Source organism: Pipistrellus kuhlii, unplaced genomic scaffold, assembly GCF_014108245.1.
Source record: "Pipistrellus kuhlii isolate mPipKuh1 unplaced genomic scaffold, mPipKuh1.p scaffold_m20_p_3, whole genome shotgun sequence".
NCBI classification, from domain to species: Eukaryota; Metazoa; Chordata; class Mammalia; order Chiroptera; family Vespertilionidae; genus Pipistrellus; species Pipistrellus kuhlii.
In genome coordinates this window covers 42698940-42724257 of record NW_023425529.1, presented here as the reverse complement: position 1 = coordinate 42724257, position 25318 = coordinate 42698940, and the positions used below count along the sequence as shown (strand labels likewise).

The 25318-nt window shown below is 40.7% G+C and overlaps 1 protein-coding gene across 3 annotated transcripts in view; it reads left to right on the top strand.

The window, feature by feature from the left end:
• The window catches only part of LIMA1 (LIM domain and actin binding 1), a 91392-nt gene that overhangs the window by 27468 nt on the left and 38606 nt on the right, over nucleotides 1-25318 (top strand). For all 3 annotated transcript variants that reach the window (XM_036457504.2, XM_036457507.2, XM_036457506.2), the window contains exons 2-3: nucleotides 4025-4166; nucleotides 17879-17924. In XM_036457504.2, coding sequence (XP_036313397.1) covers nucleotides 4048-4166; nucleotides 17879-17924 — 165 coding nt within the window. In that variant the 5' untranslated portion in view covers nucleotides 4025-4047. The remainder of the gene's footprint in view (nucleotides 1-4024; nucleotides 4167-17878; nucleotides 17925-25318) is intronic.

The following is a 25318-nucleotide window of genomic DNA, read 5'->3' as shown; positions in this document are numbered from 1 at the left end:
TTGTAGTGGAAAGAAAATTGACTTGGGAATCAAACAGAATATGGGTTTAATAGCTAAGTGATCATTATAAAGTTATTTAAATCTCTAAATCTCAGTTTCTTCATTATAAATATAAAACAATAAACCAATTTTGTAAAGTGGTTGTGAGAATTAAGTGAGATATGTACTTCCCAAAAGTAGATGTTTTAAAATGTTTATTTTCTTCCAAGAGTCTGATTTTTTAACCTTAGCCTTGAATTTTTAGCTTCCTGTAGTATATCAGTAGTATTTGTATTCTGACATGTGTATCTCAACATGTGTAAAGCAAAGTTCATCATTCTCCCTCTTCTTCCCATATTCATTCTCTCTGTTAATGGCAGCAACTTTCAACATTATTTAAGTTTGATGGTGCCAGCTTTGATTCCTTCTTCTATCCTAAATCCTTTTTCTATTCTAAGAATGATCAATTCTTTCTTTCTTTTTTATTTTATTTTTAATTCTCACCTGATGATATTCCACCCCCCTATTATTTTGTAGAGTGAATGGAAAGGAGGAAGGGAAAGAGGGAGGGGAGAGAGAGAGAAAGAGAGAGACAGAGAGAGACAGAGAGAGAGAGAGAGAGAGAGAGAGAGAGAGAGAGAGAAACATTAACGAGAGAGACACATCAATTGGTTGTCTCCCACATTCACCCAGACCAGGGCCAGGGATTGAACCTGCCACTGAGGTATGTGCCCTTGATCAGAAATCGAACTCGCGACCCCTTGGTCCCGGGTCGATGGTCTAACCACTGAGAAACTCAGCCAGGGCTCTCTTTCAACCTTTCTATTTCCACCTATTTTGATTTTAACCTTGATTACCTATCACTTAGACAGCTTAGGATTTTCTTGATTAGTAATTTACATTCCCATCTTTTCCCTCTTCTCAAGCTACACACTGCTGCAGAATCATTTTTTTAAAACATGGCTTTTGCCCTGGCCAGATAGCTCAGTTAGTTGGAGCATCGTCCCCTACACCAAACGGTTGTAGGTTTGATTCCCAATCAGGGCACATACCCCGAATGTGTGTTTGATCCACGATTGGGGCCAGTTCGAAGGCAAAAGATCAAGATTTCTCTCACACATCAATGTTTCTCTCTCTCTCTCTCTTTCTCTCTCTCTCTCTCTCTCTCTCTCTCTCTCTCTCTCTCTCTCTCCTTTTCTCTCTCAAATCAATAAAAAAATATATCTTGGATGAGGATTAAAAACCAACAACTAAAAACAACAACAGCGACAACCCAAAAAGGCTCTTATTAGGGTGCTTGCTTTTTCAGAAATGTTCTTCATCCTGCCACAGAGATTGAGGAATTCACTACAGAGTTCTTTTCTTACAAATGCACATAATGAGGCTCAGGGAAATTATTTTTTAATTTTCCATAAAATTAAATTAAAAATTATTTTTTAATTTTTCATATCTGTGCTAGAGAGTGGCACCTTAATAAGATTACAAGACCTCAGCTCACTCACAGGCTAGTTCTCTCCTCTATTGGAATGTGGCCCAAACACAGTTTTCAAGGTCTTCCCATTCCATCTTTCCATAGTTGACCTTCAACTTCTAGTGCACCTAGAGTCTAACTCCATTGAAGTCTCCTATGCTATTCCAAATCCCTAATGGTGTAATACTGTTCCTTTCACCCTCACTTGTTGAAATTCTGTTGTTCCTAAATCCCAAATCAATCTGATGTCTTACCCATCAAGCCAGAAAATCAGGTCCTATATTCCAAAACATGCATTGCCTCTAACCACATTCTGTCTTGTGCTATAATTATTCATGTACATGTTAGCAAGCCCTATAGATTAGTACGCACACTATTTGGGTAGGGCCCTCTCGCTACACCTGTCGGAAGTAGTTACTCAGTAATCTGATACCAGGTGATTCTTTCCTTTATCTGTTTCATAGGATGCTAATTATAGTGCTAAGAAATAACAGTATGCTTCTGTGAAGAGAAGTGTGATCAGGACGTGAGTATAAAGAGTGCTTAATGTAGCCTTATATCAAAATAGATGTTCTGACTTTTCTTAACATTCTGGACAAGAGTAATCAAAACCATGGAATTAGACTTGGGAATTAAACTCATTTTCTTAATCATATTCAGTCCTTCAAATAATTTATTCTTTTCCTTTTTTACAAACAAACCTGAGAACGTATCTTTTGTATTTTTTCTTTGATTCAGAAGTGATTTCTGTAGAACTGACAACATTTATACCCACACCTATGCTAGAAGCATAATTGTACCAAATAATGTTTTAAAGTGTTGGTCATTATTTTCTAAAGGGTTATTACTGTGGTTTTACATGATGAAGTTTAGCTAAATTGTTTGTTGTTTCAGTGTCTTTTTCTTGTTAGGGAAAAGGCTGACAATGTTTGGTGGGTTTGTCAGTTATAGACTGGAAAACAAACAGAGAAATATCATATAGTATTTAATAATTCAGGTTTATTTCAAAGAACATGTATAGAATTAAGGTTATTTATCCAGGGAGAAGAGATAATATAAAAACCAAACATTTATTGCTTACTTATTCTATGTCAGGGTATTTATCTTCTTTATTCCTCATAAGGATACGATGAAGTAAGCACTATTATAATGGGTGAAAAAAAACTAAGATTTAGGGACAGACACAGCTTTAAGTGATGGGGCTAACACCCATTTAGATGCCAAAAATGTCTCTAATACAAGAGTTTCTTACCATTAGAAGGTTCTATGTTGGGTCCCAACTTGGGGATTATAAAACAAATTAGTAAACAAAAATAACAAAACTAGTGTTTTCAGACAGAGCTTTAGTTGAGAGAACAAATACTGCACTTGAAAAAGAAGCTCAGTCTTCTAGGGCTGCCTATCACGTACTATGTATCACAGGACTTTTAGTGTGAAATGGAAGCCCAGGTTGCTTGGGTGTGTTCTGCTGTTGTCAAGGCTGTGGGAAGCAGTACCGAGCCATACATTCTACCAGATCAGTTATGCGCTGTGGTTGTAAAGAGTGCTGCAAATAGTCCTGTCATCTATATTTTTCACTCTTTAAATAAGGAAACTATTAACTCATTTCTAATCTCACCTCTTCTGGACAAAGGTTGGAACTCCTTTGGTAATTACTGGGGCAAAACACACACACAAACAAATCAGGGTAGGGACCAGGTGATACCAAGGGCCAGGTTTTATGCAGTCTTTGACTTGGAAGGATTTTAGGAAAGAATTTAAGTAGAGAGGTTTTAGCCCCCTGAATTTAAAGTCATTATGATTTCCCCAATTGTTAAAAGGCTTAAAATAATAATAATTATAACAGAAGTGGTTACTAATATATTATACTTTAAATGCTCTTAATACTACTGTCACATACCTAGTATTTTAAATATATTATCTCCTTAAATCTGTATCAAAAGCCTTAGAAAGGTAGGTAGTATTTTCATTTATTTCAACTGAAGAAACTGAAACTGAAAAGATGACATAATTTGTTTAAGATAATAAAGTTATGATTTTAACTGAAGTCTGTCTTGCCTTAAAGCCCTCGCTCTTTGTATTATCCACGCTCTGTCCCCAGCTCTTTCCCCAACAACAAGTAGTCAGTGCTGCAGAGCTTGGGGAGAGAGGGCAGCCAAAAGAAACTTGGATGTAGGTAGAACCTACTTTGGACCTGAGTCTACAGAGATGCTGATTGTACCTCCCCTGGGATGTAACTCAGAAGAGTGGAACATTTCACTCCAAATGTGACTTTGGAACAGACTTAAGTTCAGGAAAAGGCCAATCGATGTTTGCACAGTAGGGTCAGTCATAAAATGATGGAACTGGAAAAGACCTTTGAGATCATCTGGTCTAACCTTCTCATTTTACAGGAAACTACAACCCAAAGACATTGAATCATTTGACCAAGGTTATGGTTTTTGAGAGAACAGGTAGAAGACTGTGGTCTGCTGGTCTAAGACTCTCTGCTCGCTCTCAACATAACACTGCCAGTGCTTGGATCCTGGAGAATTCTCTTCTGTGTCTAATATTCTGATTTCCTTTATTTAATAGGTATTTCAGTATCTGTGGACAAAATGGAATCAACTCCATTTAATCGACGGCAGTGGACTTCACTATCATTGAGGGTAACGGCCAAAGAACTTTCTCTCGTCAATAAGAACAAGTCATCGGCTATTGTAGAAATATTCTCCAAGTAAGTGCTGATTTTGGTCCAAAAGGACCATCTGTCTTGAGCAAACATTACCACCTGTCAGGGAAATCGGTAAAGGAAGTACATGGTATCAAATGGCTTTATTGAGCTCCTTTTGTATTTTCAGCACTATTTAGGCACTGTGGAGAAGGTGGATGACTATAATAATTGGGAGACACATTTTTCTTTGAATTTTTTTTAGTTGGAGAAAGAAAAGGTTACAAATTCAAAAGGTAATTATAAAACACATAATTACCAAACAAAATGTCACAAGTCCCAAATAAGTAGGAATAAGACCTAGATACAGAGTAAGAGAGTGACCATCATGGACAGAGGCTAGTCACAAAGGCTTCCTGGTTGAGATGAGCTATAAAGCGAGTTTTGATTTAGTTGAAGAGAATGGAATGTAAGATGCACTCTCTACCTGCATTGTCCAATATAGTAGCTACTACATATATGACTATTTTAATTAAAATTAAATAATATTTAAAATTCAATTCATCAGCTGCACTGGCCACATTTCATTACATGTAGCTGGTGGCTGCCATATTGTACATCACAGAAACATTTCATCATTGCATGAAGTTCTGTTGAACATTGCAAACTATGTAGGCAAACTGTTGGCCACTGACTGCATTTTAGTAAATAAAGATTTACTGGGACACAGCCATGTCCATTTGTGTACTGTCTATGGCTACTTCCATCTACAACAGCAGAGTTGCAGCAAAGACCTATGGTCCTCAAAGTCTAAATATATACTAGCTGACCCATGAAGAAAAACTTTGCTGACTTCTACTCTGAACCATGAGTTCTTTGATATGAGGGTCCCTTTCCTGCTTATTTTGTATCCCCAATCTATAGCATGGTGACTTGAACATAGTATCAATAGACACTCAACAAGTATTGAAGAAATTCTATCTATCTATCTATCTATCTATCTATCTATCTATCTATAAAGGCAGTGACTATGACAACCGCAACGACCATTTGACCAGTCACCATGTGTTGCTACCATAGATGCATAGACACAGGTAAAGTCTATGAGTGAACTAAGAATGAACAAGACAAATGCTTGCCCTCATGGAACTTGCACTGTAAGAAGGTAAGGTCAGGGATGAGAATTCAAAATGGTCACCAGCACAGACCTGAGGTGCCACTTCTCAGAGCGGTCAGAGATACACCTAGTAGTGGACTGGGGTCGTGACTGAGGGCTGATGCTAATGTGAAGGTGAGGCCATTCTGTATTTCCCAGAGGAGCCAGTGGCTGCCTAGGAGGTGTGTACCGTGCCAGCACAGCCAAGGGTTCGGCAAGCCTGAGGGAGGGATGTAGAAAAGAGAGACAAAGAGAAAAAGCTGGGTCTAGGTGGATCTTTCTATGTCTGGCTAAGTCCACAGAGAAAAGATCCAGACAGCAAGCTAAGCCTTTATTTTATAGCCAGAGGTAAACAAGGTAGTGGTCACCATAGTTACAATGTTCTTATGAGTTTCACTTGTTTTGGCAGCACTTGCTGCATTTCCCACAGCCCATTAACTGCTCAGATAAGATCTAGGGGGAATCTTAAGGTAAAGTTTAATTATGCTAAGAGGTCTGTGCCCTCTAAGCTGGGACTTGTTTGTGGCTTTGCCAACAGGTCAGTCTGAGGCTTAACCATATAGCCTCTCTCTAGAGAGGTAGAGCTTTTTTGACACTGACTGGCATAGAAACTGACCAATCAGAACCAAATCTAGGTGAACTGAAAGGAGCCAATGGCTGCCTAGGAGATGGAGCTTTTGACACTGACTGGCATAGAATCTGACCAATCAGAACCAAATCTAGTTAAACTGTGAAGAGCCAATGGCTGCCTAGGAGATGGAGCTTTTTTTTTTTAATATTATTTTTTTATTTTATTGATTTTTTACAGAGAAGAAGGGAGCGAGATAGAGAGCTAGAAACATCAATGAGAGAGAAACATCGACCAGTTGCCTTTTGCACACCCCCTACCAGGGATGTGCCCGCAACCAAGGTACATGCTCTTGACCGAAATCGAACCTGGGACCTTTCAGTCCGCAGACCGACGCTCTACCACTGAGCCAAACCGGTTTCGGTGGAGATGGAGCTTTTGATGCTGACTGGCATAGAAACCGACCAATCAGAACCTAATCTGGGTGAACTGCAAAGGCAGAACCTAAGGTGGGGGCTGAGGACGGGTTTTAAGGGTAACAGCTGTTTGGTGTAAGGTATAAGAAGTTCAATTTTTTAATAACCAGTTTGGCAGTAAAGTGCAAATGGCTGGCTATTAGTCCAGATATAAAGGTTATGTATTTTGTCTTCCAAGAGCATCTCCTCCTGCTGAAAAAGGCTCCCCCCCCCCTCCATTTAAGCAATTCTACCCTATATAATCTATCTATACTAATAAAAGGGAATATGCTAATTAGACCAGGTCGACCAGCCATCTTTCAAACATCCGACTTCCTTCAAGACAAAGCCATGGTGGTGGGGGCCGATGCAGAGGCAGTTTGGGGCAGTCAGGCCTGCAGGGGAGAGCAGTTAGAGGCAAGATCAGATTGGCAGGGGGTTAGGGAAGACCAGGCTGGTAGGGGAGGGCAATTGGGGGTAAACTGGACGGCAGGGGATGTCAGTTGGGGGTGACCAGGTCAGCAGGGAGGGCCTTTGGAGGTGACCAGGCCAGCAGGGGAGGGCAGTTGGGGGCCACCAGGCTGGCAGGGGAGGGCTGTTGGGGGCAACTAGGTTGGCAGGGGAGGGCAGTTGGGGGCATTAGGCAGGCAGGCAGGTAAGTGGTTAGGAGCCAGTGGTCCTGGATTGTGAGAGGGATGTCTGACTGCTGGTTTAGGCTCAATACGCAGGCATCCCAGCAGGATCAGGCCTAAACCAGCAGTGTGACATCCTCTGAGGGGTCCCGGATTGGAGAGATTGCAGGCCGAGCTGAGGGACAACTCCTACCCTGTGCACGAATTTTGTGCACCAGGCCTCTAGTCTATATATATAAAAGCATAAGCGATCATTCAACTGGTAGCCATGACGTGCGCTGACCACCAGGGGGCAGACGCTCAATGCACAGGCATGGAAACATGGAACAGACTGATGAATCTCAGAGGGAAGGGCGGAGCGGGGAGGAGAGAGGGTGGGAAGAGATTAATCAAAGATTGAATATGCATACTAGAGGCTCTGTGCACCAGTGGGGTCCTTTGGCCTGGCCTGCGGGGATCAGGCCAAAACTGGCAGTCTGACATCCCCTAGGTCCCGGATTATGAGAGGATGCAGGCCAGGCCAAAGGACCAGGCCACTAGTATACAAATAATAAACTATGATGGGAAATACATTGACTTTGTTCAATAAAGATTCCACAGTTGGGAAGAGCTTAGGGAATATGGTAGTTTTATCTCACAAGTAATTTGTTAATTGATAGGTAACTTCAATGCATTTAAGAAAAGCATGGTAGCCCTAACTGGTTTGGCTCAGTGGATAGAGTGTCGACTTGTGGACTGAAAGGTACCAAATTCGATTCTGGTCAAGGGCATGTACCTTGGTTACGGGCACATGCCCAGCAGGAGGCATCAGATCGATGTTTCTCTCTCAATGATGTTTCTAACTCTCTATCCCTCTTCCTTCCTCTCTGTAAAAAATCAATAATATATTTAAAAAACAAGAAAAAGAAAGAAAGAAAATGATGGTAAATATTTAAAGAAAGTAATTCTGGGAGCTATATCTAGGTAATTAAATACCAATAAGAGATTTCTGTAATCTACAATATCACCTTTTCTTCAATAACAAATCCATCAAGCACCTGCTATGTGGAAAATACTGCCCTTTCAAACTGTTGACCTTGGTTATTGCTTAAGGTGAAGTGAAGGTTGCATGAGACCACCCAGCCCATTTACCTTCTACATTATGCATTTTATATTGCTGTAATTTTATGCCACACATGTATTATTCTTATATTAAAAAATAAAATTAATGAAGCTATTTCAGACAAAAAGGATAAAGATCTGAAGACTATTAAGACTTAATCCCTGACCTCAAGGAACTTAATAGTATATTTAGTATAGTTTATATCCAGGGTATCCCCCCAAAATGTATATATACTTAACAGGTAAGAGCTCAATTGATGTTTCTTTCTTTTCAGATTTAACCCATTGGAAGTAAAAATTATTCAAACTGTGTATACATTTTGAGGGCACACCCTGAGTAAAGGAAGTCCCCAAACTTCCTGAATCTTAAGAATCACATGGGGTACCAGTTATCTATGCTGCATGAAAAAAAAAATAATAATCTTCAAAGTTCAGTGGCTTAAAATAATGAGAGCATTTATTTTGTTTATAAATCTCTAATTTGGGCAGAGCTTGCCTCTGCTCCATCAGCCAGGGTGGCTCAAAGACTGGTGACCTTAATTTTACCTAAAGGCTCACTCAACTCATAAGTGAGGAGGTCGAAGCTGGCAGGCATCTGGGCTCTCAGCTGAGGCCCTGTTTGGAACACCATGTGGCTGCTTGGCTTGGTTGGCTGCATTCCAAGGGCAAACATCCAGACACAGAGGGAGTGATGGAACAAAGGAGGAAGGGAGTCAGGGTGAGAGGATGGATTGCCTTTTGTAACCTAGCCTCAGAAGTTACACATTTTTGCCACATTCTCTCCATTAGAAGTGAGTCACGAAAGCTGGCTCATATTCAGAGGAAGGGGAGTTTGACTCTACTTTTATTAATTCTTTTAATCCTCACCCAATGATATTTTTTCCATTGATTTTCTTAGAGCACATGTGTCAAACACAAGGCCCGCGGGCCAAATCCGTCCTGCCAGGCCTTGCAATGCGGCCCGCACCGCGCTGTCATCACTGCACTCCGCTGCGTTTCCATCACAATGACAGTTTATAACTGTTCAGTAAACCATTTGGCCCGCTATTTAGGCTGGATTTTAGATTTTGGCCCCTTCTCTGATTGAGTTCGACACCCCTATCTTAGAGAGTGGAGGGGAAGGAGGAAGGGGAAGAGAGAATGAGAAACATCGACATGAGAGCAACACATCAATTGGCTGTCTCCCGTACATGCCGGGGATGGAGCCAGCAATAGAGATATGTGCCCTGGACCAGGAATCGAACCAGAGACCCTTCAGTCTGCAGGTTGACACTCTAACCATTGAGCAACTGGCAAGGGCTGACTATTTTTTTAAAATATATTTTATTGATTTTTTTTTTACAGAGAGGAAGAGAGAGGGATAGAGAGCCAGAAACATCGATGAGAGAGAATCATCGATCAGCTGCCTCTTGAACCAAGGCACATGCCCTTGACCGGAATCGAACCCGGGACCTTTTAGTCTGCAGGCCGATGCTCTATTCACTGAGCCAAACCGGTTTGGCATGGGCTGACTATTTTTTAATGGGTGGTATTTCAAAGGTTGTTTTGGATATGTTTTTGTTTGTTTTTTTCATGATAAAGCTTTTTGTTCAAACAGTTTTTTATTGTTTAAAGTATTTACTATGTCTCCTTTTTCCCCTGATTAACCCATCCCTGGCCACTCCCACTCCCCAGGACCAGCCCCCACTGCTCCAGTGTCTGTGTCTCTTGGTTATACTAATATGCATGCTTACAAGTCCTTTAGTTGATCTCTTACCAACACCACCCCACTCGCCACCACCCCCGCCTTCTCTCTGAGGTTGGACGGTCTGTTCTGTGTTTCTTTGTCTCTGGATCTATTTTTGTTCATCAGTTTATGTTGTTCATTATATCCCATATATGATGAGATCATGTGATATTTATCTTCCTCTGACTGGCTTATTTCGCTAAGCATAATGCTCTCTAGGTCCATCCATGCTGTTGCAAATGATAAAAGTTCATTTTTTAGAGCAGTGTAGTATTCTACACTGTTTTTTAATCCACTCATCTGCTGATGGGCACTTAGGCTGTTTCCAAATCTTAGCTATTATAAATTGTGCTGCTTTGAACATAGCGGTGCATATAACCTTTCTGATTGGTGTTTCTGATTTCTTGGGATATATTCCTAGAAGTGGAATTACTGGGTCAAATGGGAGTTCCATTTTTAACTTTTTGAGGAAACTCCATATTGTTTCCTTCAGTGGCTGCACCAGTTTGCATTCCCACCAGCAATGCACGAGAGTTTCCTTTTTTCCATATCCTCACCAGTATTTGTCGTTTGTTGATTTGTTGGGTATGTTTTAAAACCATCCTATATGGCTTACCCGTCCCCCACCTCCCCCTAAAGATTCTGATTCACTATGTCTGAGATGGGGCCCAGGAGTGTTTTTAACAAGTATCCCAGGTGATTTTTTTACCTCTAAGGAAATTTAGGAAGCGCTGGTAGTGGAAGAGAGGGATTTGTGAACTTGAACATAAAGCAGAATGATAGCCTGGCCAGTGTAGCTCAGTGGTTGAGCATCAATCTATGAGCCAGGAGGTCAAGGGCATATGCCTGAGTTAAGGGCTCGATCCCCAGTGTGGAGCGTGCAGAAGGCAGCTAATCAGTGATCCTCTCTCATTACTGATGTTTCTTATCCCTCCCTTTCCCTTTCTCTCTGAAATCAATAAAAATATATTTTTAAAAAATAAAGCAGAATGATAGGTTCGTGCAAAGGATTGTAGAAAGCAGAACATGAATAAAGGAAATAGGAAAGCAAGCCATCTGGCATGGAGAATTCAAAGGGGAGAAGGGACTGGAAGGCGATAAACAATGGAAACAATTGAAGGTTTTCACTCAGGGAGAATGTCATGATCAGACTTGTATTTTAGAAAGATGCTTGTGGCAAAGGTGTAAAAGGTATCCTGGGAAGGGGAGAGGTTGATAGCACCGAGACAAGTCATGAGGGTCTCTTGAGAACCAAAGTGAAAGCTATTAAGGATGGGGGCCAGCAGGGATGGAAAGGAAGGGAAGGATTTGAGACAGTGTTGAGATGTGATTAATGGGACTTGGAAACTCCCTGTTCTGTAGAGAAACTTCTTCACATTCTTACCCTTTTCACCTTCTCTAGCCCCACCTCTCTTCAGCTGAAGTTGGCTTTTCCTTGACATGCATTCTGTTGAGTAGTGTCTTCCTGCTCTTTCTACGCATGCTTCTCTGAATATTCTGGCGCCAGGAATCGGGTGCTACTCCCCTACATCTCCACTCTGTTTCCCGTCTCTTGTATTTTGTGCCTTTTTCTGAAGTTCTAACCCTGTGCTTTTAGACTCACAGCTATCTATACTAGAATCCTCTTATCCTCCCATTTGTTGCATTGGGGGGCCAGCCTCAGGGTCAAACTCCTTGCCTTCACTGAGGACACTAGCTTCCAGATTCATTCTCTTCTCAATGTTTCTCAGTGGGGGTGCTATTAACATTTTAGATGAGGCAGGTCTTCTTTATGCAGGATGTTCATCATTTTTGTCTTCCTTCAATTGCTGGTAGCACCCTGTGACATTGTGACAACCAAAAAAAGCAAAAAGGGGTGAGGGATAAACCCCAATGAGATACCCACGCTTTTCCAAATGTCCCTTGGAGCCAGTAGTGCCTCCAGTAAAGAATCACTGGTCTGCCCTAGCTAGTTTGGCTCAGTGGATAGGGCATCAGCCTGCGGACTGAATGGGCCTAGGTTCAATTCCAGTCAAGGGCACATGCCTGGGTTGTGGGCTTGATCTCCATGGGGAAGGGGAAGAAGGGCGTGTAGGAGGCAGCCAATCAATGATTCTCTCTCATCATTGATGTTTCTATCTCTCTTTTCCTCTCCCTTCCTCTCTGAAATCAATAAATATATATTATTTAAAAAAAATCACTGGTCCACATAAATGATCTGACTGATATTCTGGACTCACAATTTCTTGATCTCCCCTACTTCTTCAACCTGCACCTTGTCTCTCGTGCCCCTGTATCTAATCCCAACCCCCTCATCACCCAGACTCTATCTCTGAAATGTTACATTTGGAAAGGCTACTGCCTGTTTAGAGCCTCCTGAGCTTCCATATGTTATTCCCACCGATCCTGCTCTCTGGTCACACCAGGACACCCAGGCTGTGGATGTCGGTCCCTTCCTTGTCACTTCCTTCCCTGTCTGGCTTGGTCAGTCATGTCAGTGAAACTCTCACACTTTTCTCAGTTCTCTTCTCACTCCTTTACCTTGTCCAGCTCAGTCAGTTCTCATGATAGAGGGTTTGAGTCTTGCAGTTGTACTGAGAGAGTTAGGAAGTTGGAAAAAGCTGTCCATCTTAGGGGCATTCTTCACTTTGCAGTGAGAAAGTGCCAAGGGATCTTAGAGATTGTCACAGCATAGCAGTTTGTCTTTTCTCCAGAAAGGTTCTAAGGGTAAATGGCAGTTATGCAAAACTGTAAATCCCGAACTCATTAATTAGAATTAATTTGCCCAGTACTGTGCTAGACACTTGATAGAAATAGAGACTACTTCTAACCCTAACAAAAATTGCATGAGGAAGGGACATTACACCTGTTTTATAGTTGAGAAACCTGAGGTGTAGAAAGTAACCAGCCCTTATTAGTATTTTGTTTCTGCCTGGTATTTTTCTCCTGATGCTTATATCCTAACTATTGACTGGCTTTGAAGGATGAATAGAATCTTATTTGGTTGGGTGGGAAGATAGCGGTGACATGGCTAAGGGAGGTGTAACAGGAGGTAAGGCACAGGACTGGGATAGGGCCCGATGTGAAAATCAGAGATCTGCCTGGATTTCTTCTCCAGGTTTCTTACTAAGTGAAGACATGATGCTGATACTCCTTAAGGCTGTTGGGGTTCACTCACTGTATGCTCCCAAAGCAGATTGCAGGACTGAGTTCTACAAGGCATATATGAATGTCTACTTCCAACACCTAGTGACCTGATTTTCTCTTATTTTTTGGAACACTGTCTAGTATGGAGTTTGGAATTAGTAAAGCCTATACAAGCCTAGTCAAGAGACTGTAGGAACACACTGGAGGTTTCTCATCAGAAATTAATATAAAATTTGGAGGAAACTTAATCTGGCAGATGATCATAGAATTAGCTGGGCTTTGGATTTTTTTTGGTGTCAGTGAAAATGACTAGCATTTAAAATATATTTTAATGAGAACACTTTCTTACTCTCTTTAAATAAAAACTCAAATCTTAATATTTTATTTTTAATCCTCATCGAGAATATGTTTTTATTGATTTTAGGGAGAGAGAAAGGGTAGGGGAGAGAGAAACATCAATGTGAGAGAGACACATTGATCCATTGCCTCCTGTGTGCACCCCAGACCAGGGTTCAAACCCGCAACCTAGGTATGTGCCCTGATGGGGAATCAAACACACAACATTTTTGCTATTCAGGTTGACACTCCACCCAATGGAACCACCCACCCAGAGCAAATGTGAAATTTTTAATCTGCAACTGCTCTGGCATGAGGACTTCATAGCTCCCTGGGCCACAGGGTTTTTGACGTGACACCACTAATTCCCCAGTCCTCTTAAGGAATGTGTGAGTCATATCTTCCTTTGTTGGAAGTCCTGGTGACAGCCTTCAGGGGCTTGCTTCTTGTCAAATGATTAACTACTTTCAGTTTTGGGTTCACTAAGGAATATTATTGTGAATTTAAGAAGTATGTGCTTTTTCTAACTCAAGCATCTTTAATACATATTTTCCCCAACATGGACATCTTTTTGTACTTTTTATGCTGGTAGCAGTATGCAGTTTATGAGGGTGCTGTGGATCCCCATCATATTTTTCATGAATTCCAGGTGAGAGCTAAAACGCTGGAATTCTTGCTTGGTAAATTTGTGATGAATCAGGTCGGTACAAAAAAGGGATTCCACGCCTTTTGTCATAGTATGTCATTTTCCCCGGGGGCCTGTGATCTATGGAGCGCAAAATCCCGGCCCGGCATGTGGTGACTGTTCTCTGTAGAAGCCATCGGCAGGAAGTTGAGCAGAGGAAAGGCCGCTTGGTTTTTCTAATTGTTAACAATGCATTTACATGTATATATATATAAAAGTAATTTTTCTAGCATCAGAGCTTGTCTCATGAGTACTTTATAGTTCCAGAGTTTTCTTTTACTAAACTTCCCTACTGCATAAATAACTGAATTTGAGTTAAGGAAGGGCCTATTGATGGGTCCATTTGAATGGCTAGCTTGAATTTCACTTACCATTGACTTCAACATAATCCTTTGCTTGATTAAACTATGACTATTTTGGTGGAATTTGGTTTCTTTGCAGAAGGTTCCTGTTTGACTTATACATTTTTAGAATTAAAGGGAATCTAGCTCCGTAGTTTTCAAACTCTCTTAATTGAGTTCTGAATCTCAGGGGACAATCCTGAGAAAATGGGAAGATCTAAAGGGCTGAGCCTGAGCCCTTTCACCCTAGTCGTCCTGCTTTGATCCCTTTTATACGTTAGGTTCTAAATACGATGTCATTTGAACAGTATTCTGCAGCGAAAAGAGTTTAAAAACTACTAATCTGGCTAACCTTCATCCCATTCCTCTGACAGAATATGAACTTGATGTCCAGCAACTATGACTGAAGACCACACCCTACATAGTGTCAGAACAGAGCACACATATTCCTCCCCCTCCCACAGTGCCTTCCCCCATGTCACAACTCTTCCCACTCTTGTTAGCTACTTCGTAGTCCCAAGGAAGAACAGGGTTTATATTTAGTTTTCTTCTTCGGTAACAAGAGAGAGAAAAAATTGACTCTTAGATCTTCCTGGTTAACCTCTTTGCTTCTTTGTAATATTTTAGTGGTGAGATTGTTCCAGAAGAAAATACATTGACTAAAACTTGGGAGTTTCCATTTTCCCTTTTTGGCTCAGTGTTCCCTTTGCTCTATTTGAGGGCTTATAAGTAAGAGTCATGGCTCAGGAACTTTGTTTTCTGGCCTTAGAAAAGTTTGAGACACTGTTATTACTCCCCAGATAATTTTAGCATCCTCCATCAGCTGCCTGCCTCACAGCTGAGCATTAATGAGCAGTTGCAAAATTAAATTCAGAATGTGAAGAAGAAAAGACTGAAAGGAAAAAAAAAAATCTGGGCAGGGAAGAGGGATGATATTTTAATCATAGAAATCTCATTGCAAATATTTCCTCCTCAACTTTAAATCTTCAAAATGCTTCAGCCCCTTCCTCAAATCAATAACCTTCATATTTTGTGTCAGAATAATGCTAATTGCTCTCAGTGCCTTTGAGGAATGTCTGAGGCCAGACTCCTGGTTTAATACCGAATTCAAAAGGATTACGCCTTAGCATCTCTTAGCATTCTGAGGGTACAAAATGTAAAATTAGCAAGAACCCGGCTTGGAAGAAAGCAGTGGTATAGAACCTGTCTCCTTTGAATCTACTATTTTGCAAGTCCTTACTTACAAATAAAAGGGAGATATTTGGTTGGGAGTTTCAAAACAATTCAAGACAGCCATCAGAATATATAGATGCTGCAGTGCTAAAAGGTCAGGACTGAAGATGAAAATTAATTTGATCTTCTTTCTTTAAATCTGTGTTACTGTTAGGACAGTAAAGGGAACTTCTGAACTTATTTACCCAACTACCCACAGTGTAAATATTTTCCTTGGAGAACAATTGACTAAGAGTAAATCCATTTGCTGATTGGCTCTGGCTTTCATATATTGTATTATTGCTGTAATATACTGAAGATGATTACCAAGTGTTGTGGAAACACAAGTTCAAGGCAGGTTCTAAGTGCCTTTGTAGCTATAATCCAGTGTTTCTGCAGTTGGATTTTTAGGTACTCTCTCAGACATATGTGCATTAGACAAGTGAGGAGGGAGGGATATATGTACAAGGACACTCACCAAAGCACTATTTACAATGGTAGAAAACTAGAAGCAATCCAAATGCCCATTAAAAGGAGTATGGGTAAATGAATTATGCTGAATTGATAATGGAAGAAGATTGCCAGGGTAACCAAGGGCTACTGTGTTGCTAAATCGAGATGTTTGTTAGCCTTTGTCTTGCATGACTTCTCACCACTTCTTCCTTCCCACATGTTTTTCTTCTCTTGACCTCACTGGCAGTTTCCTGGTTTTCCTTCTACCTCTCTGCCTGTTCCTTGCCATTGTCTCCTATCACCTCTTCTTCCCTTTCTGACTGCTAATGTTAGGGTCTCCAGGACTGAGTTCTGGGCCTTTTCTTGCTCTACACAAACTTTGTAGGTGATATCATATACTCCTGTGCTTTAATAACATATGTGGCCAAACAAGTCTTAAATTTATAGTATTAGCTCAGATTTCTCTTCTGAGCTCTAGACACATGTATCTAATTACTGCCACCATGAAATGGATGTTTTAGTTAACATGACTAACACTGACCTCTTGATCTTCCCTATCCGCAAATTCACTCCTCCTTCAGAATTCCCCATTCCAGTAAAGTAAATAGTACTTCCATTGACCCAGCTGCCAGAAACCTGGGGATCACTTTGACTTCTTTTTCCCCCACCTCTCATCACCAATCTTGCTGATTCTATCTCTGAAATATGTCTCAAATCTATTCACTTTTCTTTATCTCCAATGCCACCACCCTGGGCCAAACCAGTATTATCTCTCGCTAATGCTACCTCCATTGTCAGCCCCTTCCAGTCCATTCTCCACATAGTATCCAAAGAGCTCTGTTAAAAACATGAATTAGATCAATGACCATTCATTGTACCTAGGATTTTTAAAAGTTCCCCCCCTCCCCCCACTGATTGATTTTAGAAAGAGGAAAGGAGGGGGGGAATGAGAGAGAGAGAGAGAGAGAGAGAGAGAGAGAGAGAGAGAGAGAGAGAGATCTATTTGTTGTCCACTCCTTTATGCATTCACTGATTGTTTCTTATATATGTTCTGACCAGAGATAGAATCCACAACCTTGGCATATTGGGATGACATTCTGAACAACTGAGCTACCCGGCTAGGATTAAGTTAAAAACCCTTAAAAGCCCCTGCTTCCAAGCGACATCTCCTGCTCTCCCCCTTTCTCAGTGCACTTCAGCAACACTGGGAGTCTTTGTGTACCTATACATGAAATGCTTTCTTGCCTTGGGGCCTTTGAGTTTGCTATTTTTCTGTGTCTGGAATGCGTTTCTTGCCTCTTTTTGCCTGGCTAATTCCTTCTGGTCAAACTTCAGATCTCAGGCTAGAGGTCATTTCCACACACACACACACACACACACACACACAGCCCTTCCCCCGCCCTTTCAATTTGTTCCCTTTATTAGGTTACTTAATAATACTCTTCTTCTTTGAAGGATTTATCACTCTATATGTGTGGTATATGCTTATATAAGTGTAATGTACATGCATTAATGTGGAGGAAATGTACATCCTAGCATTAATTCAATGACAAATCCTTTGACTAATCCCAAGGCAGTTTTACACATGTGATCTCATTCATTCTCCCTGCAACCCTGAAAGTAGCTATAGAAAATAATTTTCTAGATAAGAAAACTGAGGCCTAGATGAGTTAAGTGACTTGCCAGATATCATAGTTAATAAGTGATGAGACTGGGACTAACACCCCAGACTTTGTGGGTACTTTCTGCTTTGCCCAGTTGTTTCCCAGCATTCGGCCTCATCAGCTTGGGTATGTTATATCAGAGCAGTTGACAGGAACAGCAGGAAGTGAGGACTACTCTGATTCTCTGCTTCTTCTGATAGAGTTGTTAAAGACAGTTGCTGTCAGACATAGGTTTGCAAAAGACATTTTCTTAAAGATTGAAATAGTAAAAATATAAGTTTAATTTGAGGATGTTCTCTTTTTTTTCCTCCCCTTCTTTGAAGGTACCAGAAAGCCGCTGAAGAAGCAAATGCGGAAAAGAGGAGAAATGTAAGTACTCAGAAGGCCCGGGGCATGTGAGGCCTCAGGAGCAGAGCCTGTGTGGGCCAGCCACCTGCAGCCTCTGTGGGGCTTGGGCTCCATGTCAGCTGAGCCAGGCACTTGTGCCAGCTGGTCTGAATTGTGAGCCATTTGCTCAGGAGAACTTGGCTTAGGTGGAGGGAATCATTTTTTTCACAGATGTACTCCTTTCAAACCACTTTTTCTTTCCCGAGTTGAGAGAAGGACAGAAGGCCAAGGGCTTTGCCTGAGGTTACTAAACTGGCTTATTACTTCTGCTCAAAGTAGGATACAGAGCTTCCTAGGCTTGGCCTTTTTTCCAAATCAAACAACCAGAATTTCTGTATCTCTGCATTTAAGTGGTAGCAGCTGTGCAGCTATTGTCCTCCTCTGGGATGGTTTGAAACAAACTTCTTGACCCAGTCTTGTTAGCAAGTTTCTTAGCTGCAGGATCCATCAAAGGCTTAAGCCTCAGACCAAGCTCTCTGCTCATACCCATTCTCTACTCTCCCTGCCAGCTAACTTTCCAGCTGGGCTGTATGGTGTATTTCTTTTGAAATTTTACTCATTTAATCTTACTGCAGGGCTAGGGGGTGAGGGGAACCTCATGTACTTGGACAAGAAACTGCATTATGAAAATATCCGCCTGGCAATTTTTAGTACCTAACCTATTTAAATTAGTATATAACTTGCCCATGTCAATTTGTTCTCTCTAAAGAGGGAAGTGGGGGAATGCTAAATTGGCCCTAGCTGGTTTGACTCAATGGATAGAGTGTCAGCCTACAGACTGAAAGGTCCCAGGTTCGATTCCTGCCAAGGGCACATGCCTGGGTTGTGGGCTCGATCCCCAGTAGGAGGCATGCAAGAGTCAGTCAATCAATGATTCTCTCACATCATTGATATTTGTATCTCTTTCTCCCTCTCCCTTCCTCTCTGAAATCAATAAAATAAAAAAATAAAAATTGGATCTCCTCAGGTGCATTGTAAGAAAAAGCTACCATCATTTCACTTAGATGCTAGTTTTTTTAAAACATCTATTTATTTATTGTTTTATTTATTGTTTTATTGATTTCAAAGAGTAAGGGAGAGGGAGAGAGATGGAAACATCAATGATGAGAGAGAATCATCAATCAGCTCCCTCCTGCATGCCCCCACTGGGGACCCGCTCCTAACCAGGAATCCAACTGTGACCTGCTGGTTGATGCTCAACTATTGAGCCACACCAGCTGGGCTCAAATGCTGGTTTCTTTTCTTTATTCCTTCTCTTCCCCTTGCCTGCTATTTCCCCCCATTCTCTGTCCTTCTTTCCTTTTACTATTCATTTAGCAAATATTCAAAGAGCACCTACTATGAGCCAACAGGTGTTTTAGGCATTCATACAGACTGCCTCCCTGCCACCAGGGGGTTTAATTTACATTCTAGTGTAGAGAGAGACAAATAAAGATATTTTGTCAGTTGATGATTAGAGCGATGAAACACATGGAGCAGTTAAGAGAGAGAGGTCAAGGAAAGGTTCTGAGAAGGAGACATTTGAGCAGAAATCTGAAGATTTGAGCCAGGAGAAGAATGTTTCAGGCAAAAAGATAAGAGCACATGCAAATGCTCTGGGGCAGAAACATTCTTTGTATGCTTGGGTAATAGGGAAAGCAGGGCAATATAGGGCCATTGTGAGGACCTAGACTTTCTTTTCCTTTTAAAAAAATATTTTTATTTATTTCAGAGAGGAATGGAGAGGGAGAGAGGTACCAGAACATCAGTGATGAGAGAATCATTGATTGGCTTTATCCTGCATGCTCCACCTGGTTATTGAGCCCACAACCCAGGCATGTACCCTGATGGGGAATCAAACTGTGACCTCCTGGTTCACATGTTGATGCTCAGCCACTAACCCACACAGGCCTGACTGAGGATTTAGACCTTAATCCTGATGGAGTGTTTGTGTGCAAAGGAGTGATGTGATCTGGTTTAAATTTTAAAAAAAGGAGGGACTAGCGCTAAAATGGCAGAAATATGGAAACCAATTATAAAACAACTAAGAGGTCTGGTGCATGAAATTCATGCACAGGTAGGGTCCCTAAGCCTGGCCGAAAAGGGCCTTCCAGCTGTCAACCGGGGCCTATCTTTATTCTGTACCACCCCCTGGTGGTCAGTCCACATCATAGCAAGTGATTAAACTCTTGGTCTCCTGGTCAAACTCCCAAGTTTGCATATAAGCCTTTATTATATATATATATATATATATATATATATATATATATATATATATATATATATAGACTAGAGACCCAGTGCACAAAATTCGTGCATGAGTAGGGTCTATAGGCCATATATATATATATATATATATATATATATATATATATATCTTAACATGTCAGTGGTATTTAAAGATGCAAGAGATTACCTAGCGAGGGAATGTAGCTAGAGTAAGGTGACCAGACATCCCGCTAGTCCCAATATTTAGCCAGGATATGAGTTTTATATTATTTTTGTTAATTTATAATGTTAAACTTTAATAATAACAAACAATTGTTGAGAACGGATTATCGAGAACTGCTTACCAAAGTTCGCATTGTTGATCAGTTGTTAGAATTCAACCACCGTTGTTTGGACTTAATGAACAATGGCATTTTTGGGGATTGGCAACAACAAAAACATTTTGTAACTGTCTCTCAGACGATACACATCGTACTGCGTGCTAGTAAACTAGTTAAACAAGTGATGTCATTACAAATCAGCTATTCAGATAATTTAGGTAAATTATTTATTTATTTCATAAATATTGATACATAAATTTTCTTGAATTTAGCAGACAGTACTCAAATTATTTATATTTTATAGTGGCGGCAAAAAGTCTAGCGCCGGCCTTGAAAGTGATACTATACATAATTTTTATTTATTTATTATATTTGTAAATTGTACTTATGTTGAAATTTTAAAAAATATATTACAATACTACTTTTACATTCTATGAAAATTTTTGTTGTTCCATATAGACCAAATTTTTAATCAAGAATTCCCCCCCCCCCTCCCTGGTCAATGGTGTCCCACTTTACCAATGTTAAAATCTGGTCACCTTAAGCTAGAGGGAAGTTCTCAGGACTGAGCTGAAAGGTACCTTGGTGTTTAATGGTTGGAGAGATGAGGAACCAGCAAAGGAAACTGAAGGAGAGCAATTGGTGAAATAGCAGTGAAACAAGAGAATGTCAGGAGTCATGTGAATAAAGTGTTTCTAAAAGGAGAGTTCTCAACAGAGTTAAACACACAGGCTGACAATTGATGGTTGGATTTGGCAACATGAAGATCATTGGTCATCATGTGCTGTTTGGGAGTGAGATAAAGGCCTGATTGGACTAGGTTCAACAGAAGTTGACACCACGAGTGTATAAAAACAATATGGAGCATAAATTTATGGAGGAAGAAGATGTGCTCCCTGTCTTCATGGGACTGTTCCGAGTTTTGAAAATAGAATTTGTAATCCCAGTGTGATAAGTACCATATTAAAGAAATACTCAAGGTGCTGTGTTTTAATTTAGGAAAGATTTATAACCTGGGCTATGCCATGTCAAGAAATGCTTCCCAGAAGTGGTGCCTGCTTGAGCCCAAAGGACAAATAGGAATTAGCTTTAAAAGTAGGGTGAAGGAGTGACAGAGAAATCAGTATGTGTACAATGTGGAGGTATAAGAGAACGGGCATCTTTGACAGTTGACAAGATAATTATCACATTCACCAAGATAGAGAATTTGGGGGGTGTGGGGGAAAATACAGATTAGTCCAGGCCAGTATGCCTCAGTTGGTTGAGCATCATCCTGTACACCAAAAGGTCGCTGGATCAATACCTCATCAGGGCACATGCCCAGGTTGTGGGTTCAATCCCTGTCAGGGTGTGTGCAGGAGGCAACCAATCAATATTTCTCTCACACATCAATGTTTTTCTCTCTCGCACTCCCTCTCCTTTTCTCTCTATCTAAAGTCAATAAAAATATATATTGTTTAAAAAGAGTTTAAAAAAGGGGGAGAGAGGAGAATATTAAAGTATGAGGAATGAAGGAAAGAGAAGGGAGACTTGAGCCTTAGATAAGGATGAGTGTAAGGTGCCTGTAGGGTTTCCAGGAGAATTAATAGGTAAGGAGAAATATCTGGCTAGACTTATGGTTATGAATCATCAACAGATAGCAGGGGGCTGAAACCAGATCAACTATAGAGAATATGTACAGTGAGCAAAGAAGAGGACATAAGACAGAGTCTCAAGGGACCCCACCATAGAAGAGAGGAACAGGGGAAGAGAAACCTATAAAGAAAATTGAGAAGTGGTCAGAAAAATGGGAAGAAATCTAGGAAATGGGGGTATTATATACATCATGGAAGGAACTAATTTTCAAAACTGGGAGTAATCAATAATCTAAAATGCTATAGAGAGATCAAATAAAGCAGAACTGTTCATTGCACTTGACAATTGAGATAAAAGGATGTGAACAGTAATTAAAGAAACAATAAATGAAAAAAAAATAATAAACATGAAAAATGCTTAGCCTCACTAATAATAAAAATTCTTTTTAATTAAATTAAACTATTCATGAACTGTAAATTGTAATGTAAATAGTTGGCAGACTTTTAAATGGATAATATTCAGTATGTGAAGAAGTATGAACTCATATACTGTTAGTGAGAAGTCAGGCAATACTTATTAAAATATTAAATATATTTCATACCCATTGATCCAGCATTTCTTCTTTCAGAAATTATCACACACACACACACACACACACACACACACACACACAAAAAAAAATCACAAGAAAAAGAAAATAAACTTAAAAGATACATATTGCAGGATTTTTTATAATACTGAAAACTTTGAAATAATTCAGATCTTCTCAAAGGAATGATAAATTATGGTACATACATTCAGTAGTATATTGTGTTGTATATTATAATATATATAGTATTATACTATATGGGTAAGATTTCATGTACTGACATGGATAGATATCAAAAGTACATTAATGATTAAAGCAAGGTACAGTATATGTATAGTATCCTACCTAATAAAAGAATAATATACAAAAATAACCATCACTCCACTACATCCACAAGCCACGCCCACCAGCCAATCAGAGTGAGTATGCAAATAAACCCAACCAAGATGGCTACAGTCACAGAGAGCAGGAGGGAGGCTTGGGTTTCCCAGGCAATGAAGGAAGCCAAGCTTTCCACCTGCCCTTGCCAGCCTAAGCCTCCACTCAAGGCTACAAAGTTTCAATTATAGAAGGTAAACAAATCCAAACAGAAATGGTGGCAGTCACAGAGCTGAAAAGAGTGGGAGGCTAGGGTTGCCCCTGGCAATGAAGAAGCAAAGCTTTCCACACACCCTGGCTGGCCCAGGCCTCCACTCCAGGCTACAAAATTTCAATTATAGAAGATACATAAATTCCAACAGAAATGGCTGCCCCGAGCAGGAGGCTTGGCTCCGCTCCAGGCAACAAAGTTTCAATTGTAGAAGGTAAATAAATTCCAGATACCAGGGCCTCAGCTTGGGTCACCAGTGGATGGTCTGCAAACTACCTCAGGCCCCTCACCCAGGCCACCCCATGCCCCAAGGGAACCCCCACCCTGATCTGGGACACCCATCAGGGCAAACCAGCTGGTCCCCACCCATGCACTAGGCCTCTATCCTATCTAATAAAAGAGTAACATGCAGATTGACCATCACTACCACATACAATATGGCTGCCCCCATGTGGTCAAAGATCCTGCCCCCATGTGGACCCAAGATGGCCACCACAAGATGGCCAGCAGGGCAGGGCAGTTGGGAGACACCAGGCCTGCAAGGCAGGGAAGTTGAGAGGGACCAGACCTGCAAGGGAGGCCAGTTGGAGGCAATCAGCCCTGCAGGGAAGGGCAGTTAGGGGTGACCAGGCCGGCAGAGGAGGGAAGATGGGGGCAAACAGGCTGGCAGGGGAGCAGTTAGACATCAATCAGGCTGGCAGGGGAGTGGTTAGGGGGTGATTAGGCTGACAGGAAGAAGTGGTTAGGGGCAATCAGGAAGGCAGGCAGGCAAGCAATTGGGAGCCAGCAGTCCTGGATTGTGAGAGAGATGTTGAACTGCTCATTTAGGACATCCCTTGAGGGGTCCCAGATTGGAGAGGGTGCAGGCTGAGCTGAGGGACACACACATACACACACACACACACACACACACACACCCTGTCCCTGTGCATGAATTTTGTGCACTGGGCCTCTAGTGATTTTATAAAATAAGTATAGTTTATAAAAATAAGGGGGAAATTGAGAATATATACACCAAAATGTTGGCAGTGGATATCTTGGATAGGAGGGATGGGCTGTCAAATAGGGAAAATTATAGCATATATTTAATACATGGATGTATACATTCCAATATTAATTGTGACTTTTTACTCCCAATAAGTTTTTTTTATTACTTTTGTAATTGAGAAAAATAATGTTAAAAATAAAATAACAAAATGGAATTTTTTTAAAGGAAATTTGTGATCTTGATTAGTGCTGCTTCAGAAATATTTTGGTAATAGAATTAGAGTGAATGGAAAGGGATCAAGTGGAAATAGCAGCTATAAGACACTTAACTCTGAAATGCAAGAGAAGCAATAACTAGAGGAAGATATAAAGTTAAGGAAGGGTTGCTATATTTTCTAAACAAACTTGTTATTTTGAAATAATAATGAACCTACAGTAGAGTTTCTAAGCTAGTACAGAGTTCCTATATACCTCCACCCACCTAGCTTCCCCTAATGGTAACATCTTACATAACTATGGTACATTTATCAAAAATTAAGAAATTAACATTGGTGCAACGCTATTAACTACAGACTTATTAGGGCTTACCAGTTTTTCCACTAATGACAGAGGGTTGTTTTTAAGATCCACTAGACTTATAAGAAGTCTGAACTGTCTCCTGAAGAACAAGAAGTGTCCATATACAATATATTTATAGAAGTGACTGATCAGATAAAAAAATACTTAAACATTCTACCATGGAAAGCAAGTTAGAGAAACATTAGGGAACAAGTAGGTAAATTTGTTCCTTTAGCAAATAGTGGGATAACCTAACTTTCCAAAAAGTTACTCCTCGTCTCTCTTCCTCTCCCACTTATTCCTATGACCCAGAAACACAAACCATTAATACCACCACTAGTTATATTTCCAGGTTCCCCTCAAGCATGGAATATGCCATTTCCTGAAATCTGTGCTGCCTGGGCCCTCATCTCCAAAATGACTGTCACTTTTCTGAGCAGCTCTCAGCCTAGGAATTTCTTCCCTTCCTAATCCCACTGCTGTTTCTAATCCCACTGCTGTCTCCTACCAAACATCCTCCTGCTTTTTTAAAAACACATTGTGTTGGTTT